At 37.0% G+C, this 10364-nt stretch overlaps 1 protein-coding gene across 1 annotated transcript; it reads left to right on the top strand.

The window, feature by feature from the left end:
* The first annotated feature begins 9402 nt into the window (after window positions 1-9402).
* On the top strand, window positions 9403-10053 carry LOC140855800 (uncharacterized). The gene has a single exon (XM_073252662.1). The coding sequence runs from the start codon at window positions 9403-9405 to the stop codon at window positions 10051-10053; it is 651 nt and encodes a 216-aa protein (XP_073108763.1).
* Window positions 10054-10364: the final 311 nt, after the last annotated feature.

Raw genomic sequence — 10364 nt, forward strand, 5'->3', positions numbered from 1 at the left:
TGCTTCAAATGTGGTAGAGTAGGACATAAGTCATACACTTGCTTCTCTAACAACTCTGCAAATTCAAATATAAAGAAAATATGGGTTCCAAAAGGAACCATTATAACTAACCAAAAAGGACCCAAGAAAGTTTGGGTACCTAAAACAAAAACTTGACTTTTGCTTGCAGGTGTGTCTAGCATCCCAAGGAGGAAACAGGAAATGGTATCTTGACAGTGGATGCTCGAGACACATGACTGGTGATGAATCCCAATTCATCACTCTTGATGTTAAGAATGGAGGGATGATCACCTTTGGAGACAATGGCAAAGGAAAGATCATCGGTATAGGTAACATTGGTATCACTCCCTCCAAATACATTGAAAATATTTTGTTAGTAGATGGTTTAAAGCATAATTTACTAAGCATTAGTCAATTTTGTGATAAAGGATATAAAGTTATTTTTGAATCGTCTGTTTGCATTGTAACTAGTCCTATCAATGATGGCATTAAATTTATTGGACATAGACATGGTAATATTTATTTGGTAGATTTAAATGATCTAGCCAAAATAAACATGCAATGCCTAGTATCCTTGAATGCTAAAATTAATGAGACTAGTTGGCTTTGGCATCGCAGACTTGCACACATTAGCATGCATTCTCTTTCAAAATTAATTAAGAAAGAATTAGTTCTTGGTTTGTCAAAATTGAATTTTGAAAAGGATAGAATTTGTGATGCATGCCAACTAGGTAAACAAACAAGAGTTTCATTTAAATCCAAAAATATTGTTTCAACCTCTAGACCTTTAGAGCTTTTGCATATGGACTTATTTGGACCTACTAGAACCACTAGTCTAGGAGGAAAATGATATGGTTTTATAATTAAAGATGATTACTCTCGTTTTACTTGGTTTTCTTTTTAGCACACAAAGATGAAACTTTTCATGTTTTCACTAAATTTTACCGAAAAGTCACTAATGAGAAAAGATTTTCAATTCAAAATATTCGAAGTGATCATGGAACTGAATTTAAAAATCAAGACTTTGAAAACTTTTGTGATGAAAAGGAAATTGGCCATAACTTCTCTGCTCCTAGGACACCCCAACAAAATGGGGTAGTAGAAAGGAAAAACAGAACCTTAGAAGAAATAGCCTGTACCATACTTTGTGAAAGCAACCTTCCAAGATATTTTTGGGCGGAAGCAATTAACACAGCATGTTATATTTTAAATCATGCTTTGATTAGACAAATTTTAAAGAAAATCTCCTATGAGCTTTGGAAAGAAAGAAAACCTAATATTGTTTATTTTCATATTTTTGGTTGCCGATGTTTTGTGTTAAATAATGGTAAAGAAAGACTTAAAAAATTTGATGCAAAATCAGATGAAGCAATCTTTCTTGGTTACTCCTTCACTAGTAAAGCTTTTAGAGTTTTTAACAAAAGAACTTTAGTAGTAGAGGAGTCCATACATGTTGTCTTTGATGAATCTAACGATCTTCCTTCAAGGAAGAATGAAGGTGTTGATGATGCAGATCCTCTTATAGATGGAATGAAGGAGATCACTCTGAAAGATCCAACAATTCAAGATGACGAGGAACATGAAGACAAACAGGATGAGGGAGGTGAAGAACATCAAGAACAATCTCAAGGTACAAATGACCTACCCAAAGAATGGAGGTATGTTCCCAATCACCCTAAGGAGCTAATTACTGGTGATCCTATACATGGGGTAAAAACTCGTTCTTCACTTAAAGATGTATTTAATCATTGTGCTTTTGTCTCTCATCTTGAACCAAAAATTATTGAAGAAGCTAAAAATGATTATAATTGGATTAATGCAATGCAAGAGGAACTTAATCAATTTGAAAGAAATAATGTATGGACTTTAGTATCAAGACCTAAAAATTATTCACTAATTGGCACAAAATGGGTCTTTAGGAACAAATTAGATGAACATGAAAATGTAATAAGAAATAAAGCAAGATTGGTTGCTAAAGGTTATAATCAAGAAGAAGGAATTGATTTTGATGAGACCTTTGCACCTGTTGCTAGATTAGAGGCCATTAGACTTCTACTTGTATATGCTTGCTTTATGAAATTTAAATTATTTCAAATGGATGTCAAAAGTGCATTTTTGAATAGATATATTACTGAAGAAGTCTATGTAGAACAACCCCCAGGTTTTGAAAATCATGCTTTTCCTAATCATGTTTTTAAATTAAATAAAGCTCTATATGGTTTAAAACAAGCACCTAGGGCTTGGTATGATAGGCTAAGAAAAATTTTACTAAATAATAATTTTTTAAGAGGTAATGTAGACACAACCCTCTTCATTAAAAGAAATCAAAATGATATGTTAATTATACAAATATATGTTGATGACATTATTTTTGGGTCTACTAATGAATCTCTTTGTCAAGACTTTGCTAAGCTCATGCAGGGGGAGTTCGAGATGAGCATGATGGGAGAACTTACATTCTTCCTCGGACTCCAAATTAAACAAACAAAGGAAGGAATCTCCATCACCCAAAGCAAGTACACCAAGGAATTACTCAAAAGATTTGGAATGGAGAACTCCAAAGCAATTGGCACACCCATGAGCCCCTCATGTAAGCTTGACAAGGATGAAGAAGGTAAATGTGTAGACTTAAAATATTATAGAAGTATGATTGGCTCTCTATTATATTTAACTGCAAGTAGGCCTGATATCATGTTTAGTGTTTGTCTGTGTGCTAGATTTCAATCTAATCCTAAAGAGTCTCACTTGAATGCTGTTAAAAGAATCCTTAGATATTTAAATGGTACTCAAACTCTAGGATTATGGTACTCTAAGGACTCACTAATTGATTTATTAGGATATTCAGATGCTGATTTTGCTGGATGTAGATTAGGTAGAAAAAGCACTAATGGAACCTGCCAATTTCTTGGAGTTAACCTAATCTCCTGGTTTAGCAAGAAATAAAATTCGGTAGCACTGTCTACGACTGAGGCCGAATACATTACAGCCAAAAGTTATTGTGCTCAAATCTTGTGGATTAAGCAACAACTCGAAGACTTTGGTATCAACTTAATGAAACACCCATAAGATGTGATAACACTAGTACCATAAATCTTACTAAAAATTCAATTCAACATTCAAGGTCTAAACATATTGAAATAAGATATCATTTTATAAGAGAACATGTTCAAAACAAAGATATAATTCTTGACTATGTTTGCACTGAAAATCAATTAGCTGATATTTTTACAAAGACCCTAAGTGAGGATAGATTCTGTGAAATTAGGAGAAATCTAGGAATTCTTGATCTATTTGCTTAAATATTTCTCTAATTCCAAGGAATCGATGTCAAAATATCTTTGAGGTCAATTTCCATCATCTCTCTTGGACCTAAATGCTCAAGATTATCCCTCTCACATCTTGTCACTAAGCAAAAATTCTTCTCCCAAAATTCTGAATTTTTTCAAAATTTATTCATATTTTTCCTGAAATTTTATGAATCATGAGTCGACCCCCTAGGGTCGACCCAATGGCATACTTGAAATTTTCGATCAACTTCCCACGGGTTCATTTCTTTTTAACTAAAAGCCCGTTCATGAGCCGACCCCTCCTTCTTCGTCTTCCTCCCTCCAAAACTCGTCGTCCTCATCTTCGTTCTCTCCAAATCCAAGGATTTAGCCCAAGATCATTCTTCCATCACCTCTTCACCTCAAATCGCCCCTTGGGAAAGGAGCTTTTCGCATTTTTCTCCCTTGATTGAAGCGGTTGGAGCATGCCCTAGCTTCCACCATTCTTCTCCAAATCGGGATTTCTCTCCGCCAAAAATCTCTTTCCATCCTCTAATAACCCTCCTTCTCCTCACCCATCTGATCTTCCGAGTCTCCTTGCTTGCTCTTGTGGTGAGAATGACCCCAAAAATGAAACTCCCTCAAAGAAGGAAATCAGTCCGTGAGCTGGAAGAAGGTGTGCGCAGAAAAGGCAAGCTTCTCAGACCTCCTCTGCTCCCATTCCTGCTTCAGCATCTGCACCAGGTTCCTCTCAGTCTCCTCTTAGCCCTAGCAAAATTTCACTCTCTGACAGAAAGGTAGAAACCGGCAAGAATGTGGACTTCAAATTCTTTGAAAAAGAAGGTTTCTCCTTTGGTTCAAAGATCAAAAACCAAGGTTGGGGATTTTACTGTTCTCTCAAAGAAGTTACATATGTAGATTTGGTTAGAGAGTTTTATCTGAATCTGTGCTATGGCAATGGAACAGTAACTTCTACTGTTAAGAGAATTGATATCTGCTTAGATTCTATTATTTTGGGAGAGATTCTACATTTGCCCTGTGAGGGATATTCAAACATGAAACTCCCAGTGAAGAAAGAAGGGATCAATGTGATTTTAGGAGGAACCTACTCAGGAAGTCTAAATAAATTAGAAGCCAAGATCTTGTCAATTGAAATGAGAATTCTACATCAATTAGTAACAAAGCTTTTCTTCCCGAGAAGTGGTAGACATGACCTCCTTTCTGGCCGAGACATATGTATAATGTTTCATGTGATCACCCAAACCCCCTTAAACCTCCCAGCTTTAATGATTGAGGCCATGAGAGAAACACTGAATAGATCCAAGGCACATCTGCCTTTTGGTATGGCCCTCACACTGGTATTCAGGAGGTTTGGAGTTAGTTTTGAGGGGGAGGCATCTGCTAGGCTCTCTCACTCTGACACCATCAACCAACACACTCTGCACCGCATGGGATTCACTAGGATTGATGGTGGTTGGATCAAGGGTACAGAAGAGAGAGCTGAGGAGAGAGCTGAGGACAGAGTTGAGGACAGAGCTGAGGAAGAAGGTCCCTTATCACCTCTCCATGACTTCAGGGCAGCATCTCCAGACATCCAGTTTATTTCAGATCCAGAGGCTGGCCCTTCAGAGTCCACCAGGAGGCACACACCAGTTCAGCAGCCAGACAGCAGTGCACCTCCCTCAGAGGTCAGATTGGCTGATGATCAGATTAAGCTGATTTCTCAGCGTGTGGCTTCTTTGCTTTCTCGTCAGTGGAGCACTTCAGCTTTTGCACCGAGATCCACATCATTAGATGCATCTGATCAGACCTTGATCCCCCATATCTCCACTGTATTTCAGATGATCTCAGATCAGTCTGTTCGGATTCAGCAGCTTGAGGGTTACATTTTGAGACTGACTGGGAGAGTACTTGACTTGCAGGGGCAAATGTTAGCTCTGGCCCATCCACAGCCATAGGAGTGCACTATTGAGGTCACAGACCTAACTACGGAGGTAGGCAAACTTAGAGGTGTATTGGAGGGTGGATTTGATTTCTTGAGGAGAGAGATCAGAGGCTCTAGTGAGCATGCTTCTACACAGTTCACTGCACTACTTCAGTCTGTTTCGAGAGCTCTGAACCTTCTTGATACCATCAGGCTCTCTCTTGCAGTCCAGTCTATGGCTTCTCAGCCTTCAGGATCATCTCGCCCACCTACTCGTGCCAGCACCTCCACTCGTGGCAGAGGCAGACGGGGTAGAGGATGAGTCCTTGATCGTGATCCATCATCTCCCCACCCCATCTCTGATACATCTGATTCTGATCCATCTAGTCATGAGCTCTACTAGATCCTTGTAGCTAGCCTTGTCTGTTGTTCTTTCTAGGATCTATCTTTTGGGCCATGTAATGATATTAACTGGTTGACTTTTATATTATGGAATATGTATTGGAACAGCTATGGTACCAATCACCTTTTGATTATATATCTACTCTTTGACTTTTAATGTATGTTGCTATTTCATATCTATGGTACTCAATGGTATTTTTTGTTTTATGATTACTGTATTCAGGGGGAGTAAACATTAATGTCAGTAAAATTAATGATTAGCACAAGAAGTTTGAAAAAATAAAAAAAAAAGAGAAAATATATTCAAAAAAAAAGGGAGAGTTAACAATGTTTGATGATGTCAAAAAGGGAGAGAAATTAAAGAAAAATATCAAAAGTAAGATTAATAAAAGACTTAAAAATAAAATGAGTGAATTACTAAGCAAAAAGCAAATGAGCAAACTTTAAAATTAATTCTTAGACATGCTCTGATACACCTTAAAATTTGACATGCTCTGATATACTTTAAAATTAATTCTTAGACATGCATTGATACACTTAATTGTTAAACATGCTCTGATACCAAAATTAAATAATCAAATGAGAATAAGCAAATTTTCAAGATGCTAAAAAATTTGAAAAACAAGCAAATGAGCAAATGAGATATTTTCAAATATGCAATTTTCAAATTCTTAGGCAAATTCTGCTTTACTCTGATAACAAAAATAAATTTTCTGCTCTGATACCAGAATCACATAATCAAATGAGCAAATTTTTAAATCATTAAGCAATAGGCAAATTGTTTATGCAAATGGGCACATGTATCACATGCCAAAAGAATCAATCTTCTTTTCAAGCAAATGCACTTATAAGTTGGTAGTAAATTTCCTATTTATCTTCAAACTACCTATAATGCATTTCATTCCTTTGAAATTTATGATCATTGATTCATATAAATGCTTTTGTTCAAGTGTTTTGTCATCATCAAAAAGGGGGAGATTGTTGCTCCTTAGATTGATTTTGATGATTATAAAGCAGTTGAAGGGGTACTAATGTTTCTCACTTGAAAAAGACTTATTGCTCTTCAGGGATAAAATTATAATTTTACCAAAACCCTGATTTGAAAGTATCAAATGATAGAACAAAAGATTTGTGATCCACTGGTAAAAATTTTATTGATTTTAGACTTGTATTTTGAAAGATATGCATGTTTGAAAATCATGAGTCGACCCATGAGTCGACTCATGGCACATGAGATGACTGGCATGCTGAAATTTCTAGCCGGCACAGACTTGGCACACCCTGTGGTCGACCCCCAAGGCATGAGTCGACCCATGAGTCGACCTCTGCGGGTTTTAGGCCAGTTTTACAGAACCTTGCATCCCGTTCGATTCTCTGATGTTTTTCCACAAAGGTCGACCCATGAGTCGACCCCCAGGCATGAGTCGACCCATGAGTCGACCCCTGTGATGGAATTTTTCCACAACGACTAGTTTTTAACCCGTTTTAAATGCTTTTAATGCTCATTTAATGTGGTCTAACGGCTCTTTTTTAGCCTAGAATATTTTTCACTATTTCTTAAAGCTATAAAAGGGACAAAAAGGTGGGAATCAAGGTGAGCAATCAAGAAGAGAGATTTTGAAAAAGAGATTTCAAGCAAACTTTTCAGCCCTAAGCAAGAGCTCACTCAAAGCATTCAAGAAGCCTTTAATCCAAGCTCACCAACTCCTCAAGTGCACATTCAAGTCTCCAACCACCTTGAAGAAATCAAAAAGAGTCTTCTTCTCTTTGAGTAAAGTATATTTAAAATCTTATTCGCTCATTAAAGGAGCTTTCTTTGTACTTATTTGTACTATTGGTTGTTATACTCGGTTTAAGTGATTGTTTTTGTTTTGGAAGGGTTCCAAAACAAGGGAAGGTTGATCCAAATCTAGAATCGGAGTGTATTGGGTTGGCTTGTATCCGAAAAATAAGTAGTCTAGCTTGGGATAGCTAGAGTCAAAGTTTCCGACATTTGTATTCGGGTTGAATACAAGATTAGTGGATTGAAATTCCCAAGTAGGAGCTTGGGGAGTGGATGTAGGTGCAAGGTTGGCACCGAACCATTATAAATCTTTTTGTTTGTGGTGTGTCTAATTGCACTTCTTTAACTCTTCATTATTCTCTTGCATTCTTGCTCTTAGCCATTAGTCTTGAATTAATTTTACTCTCCCTATTTATTTAGCTTTGTCAAACATTTCTCATAAGTAATAAGTTAAGCTTAAAATTTTTAGAAACCCAATTCACCCCCCCCTCTTGGGTTGCATAGCTGGGCAACAGTTATGCATGAGGATATGGGTTGAACAATTATGTCTAGTGATTTGACCGCAATTAGGATCATTGATTAGATCAGACTAAAATTCTTATCGATTTTGAGAGATTGATCAAACCTAATCAATGGTTGATTAGAATTAGGTCAAATGAGCTCAATATCAAGTTAGTTGTAGTTGATCATATCAATTCATATTTTGATGTGAATTAATTAACTCAATATCAAATTTGGCTCAGTGGATCGAGCCCGAGTCGCTAGGCTGACCTGTTCAATTTTAATTAATCAATTGATGTCTAAGACAAGTCTCGATTGATGGTTTTTAATTGGGACTATGCTTACTTGGCCAATTTAGTTGGTGTCTAAGGTAAGCATCGGTGATCCTCCTATCGATCTCACTTATCTGGCCAATTTGATCAATTAAGTTTTGAGTAAGGTTGCTTAATTATTCATATTCATCTATGCCGACTAGATTAGTCAGACATGAGATTGTACTGACTGAACCTAATCAGTTAAATCTAAGATTATGCTGACTTAATTTAGAGAAGACCTAAATCTAAATCTCTCTATAAATATTAAGTCCTAGGTCTTCCACCATTATAGGAGTGCGGGCGTCCTACTGGTGTTGACTGTTCTTGGTTGGTTACAGTAGTTCAGTTGTATCGAAAAGATGCAACCACTCTATTAGTATGAGATATTGCTAGATAATGATGGGGTTGAGCCCAATTATCAGACACAGTGAGGGATCTAATGACAGCTTTACCTATGCATTGAATAGTGGGTCTGAGTTAACTAAGGATTGGGTCAATAAACGAGCATATTGAGGCTTCATGACTTAGAGATCAATCGCTGCATCATACTAAAGAAGCATTGAACAATAGTTATCCACTCATCGATATAGCGTGGCCCAATAATCGGACACAGTGAGGTGCACGTATATCGATAGAACCACAGTACCCACTAGAAACCCTAGTCGCATAGGAGTTTTTTCATCTCCATCGGAGAGTGTGAGAGATCCGTGAGAACAGTGGGAGTCAAATTTGTTTCTTAAAGTTTTTAGAATAAATTTTAAAATTCGAGTACCATCATCTAACTTGAATCATCTACTCTTGCAGTTAACCATGTCAGTCTCCAACCCATTAGCTTGTATTCTAGAGTCCAACCGACTAATTGGCCTTAACTACAAGGACTGGTTCAGAAACCTTAAGATTGTCTTAAGTTCAGAGAAGTTGAGCTATGTACTCAACTAGGACCCCCCTGTTCTATCTGACCATCCAAGTGCTCGTCAGATGATAACACAGAAATGGATAGAGGATGACAATAAGGTCAAGTGTTATATGTTGGCTTCGATGTCAAATGAGTTGCAGAGCCAGCATGAGGATATACCTACTGCTAGGGCCATGATTACTCATCTACAAGAGTTGTATGGTGAGTAGAGCCACACTGTGCACTTTGAAGTCTCTAGAAGACTATTTAATACTAAAATATGTGAAGGACAGTCGGTCCACGATTATTGTTTGACAATGATCAAGGATATTGAACAGCTTAAGAAGCTGGGCATTCTGATTCATAGGGAACTACCAGTGGATTTGATCCTCCAGTCCCATACTAGTTCATTTGCTTCATTTGTTATGAACTACAATATGAACAAGTTGAACTATACATTACCTGAGTTGATGAATATGTTGGAGAGCAATGAGGGGACCTTGAAGAGTTCAAGGATTAGCACTGTTCTCACTATAGAGCATAGATCTTCCTCCAAGAGAGAGTCTAGTTTGAAGGAAAAAAAGTCTGCGAAGAAGCTGAAAAAAGAAAAGGAGAGCAAGTCGAAGAAGAAAGACACTCCAAAGAAGGCTGCTGCTAGCAAGGGAAAGTATTTTTATTGCCATGCAGATGGCCATTGGAAGAGGAACTGTTCACTGTACCTGAAGAGCCGAAAGAAACAAAAGGTGAATGCACCTTCAAAAGGCATGTCCAATTTGCTCGTTATTGAATCTAATCTTATAGTTTTCTCTACTTCTAATTGGGTACTAGACTCTGGTTCAAATGCTCACATATGTACTTCTATGCAGAGTCTAGTAGAAAGTAGACAGCTAAGGAAAGAAGAAATGGTCCTATGCATCGATAATGATGCAAGGGTTGTTGCAGTCGCCGTTAGAAGATACCCTCTGTGATTACCATTAGGGTTTGGATTGAGTCTTAAAGATTGTTATTATGTTCTTGTTGCTATCAAAAATTTAATTTATGTATCTGTGCTAACACAGAATGGATTTGAATTTAATTTCAATAAAAGCTTTTATAATATTTATTTAAAAAATAAATTGATTATAAATTTTTTTTAATTGACAGTTTGTACCATTTGCATGCTGATACATCTGTGAATATTAATGAGCAAATAGTGAAAGCTGTAGGACATAAAAGATCTAGAGATGACCAGAACTACAAGTATTTGTAGCACCTTAGACTTGGTCACATTGGAGAGGAC

The sequence above is a fragment of the Elaeis guineensis genome, chromosome 1, assembly GCF_000442705.2.
Source record: "Elaeis guineensis isolate ETL-2024a chromosome 1, EG11, whole genome shotgun sequence".
NCBI classification, from domain to species: Eukaryota; Viridiplantae; Streptophyta; class Magnoliopsida; order Arecales; family Arecaceae; genus Elaeis; species Elaeis guineensis.

What these genes read in the sequence shown, in the direction of transcription:
- LOC140855800 (XM_073252662.1), top strand. Translation starts at nt 9,403, where the DNA reads ATGATCAAGGATATTGAACAGCTTAAGAAGCTGGGCATTCTGATTCAT.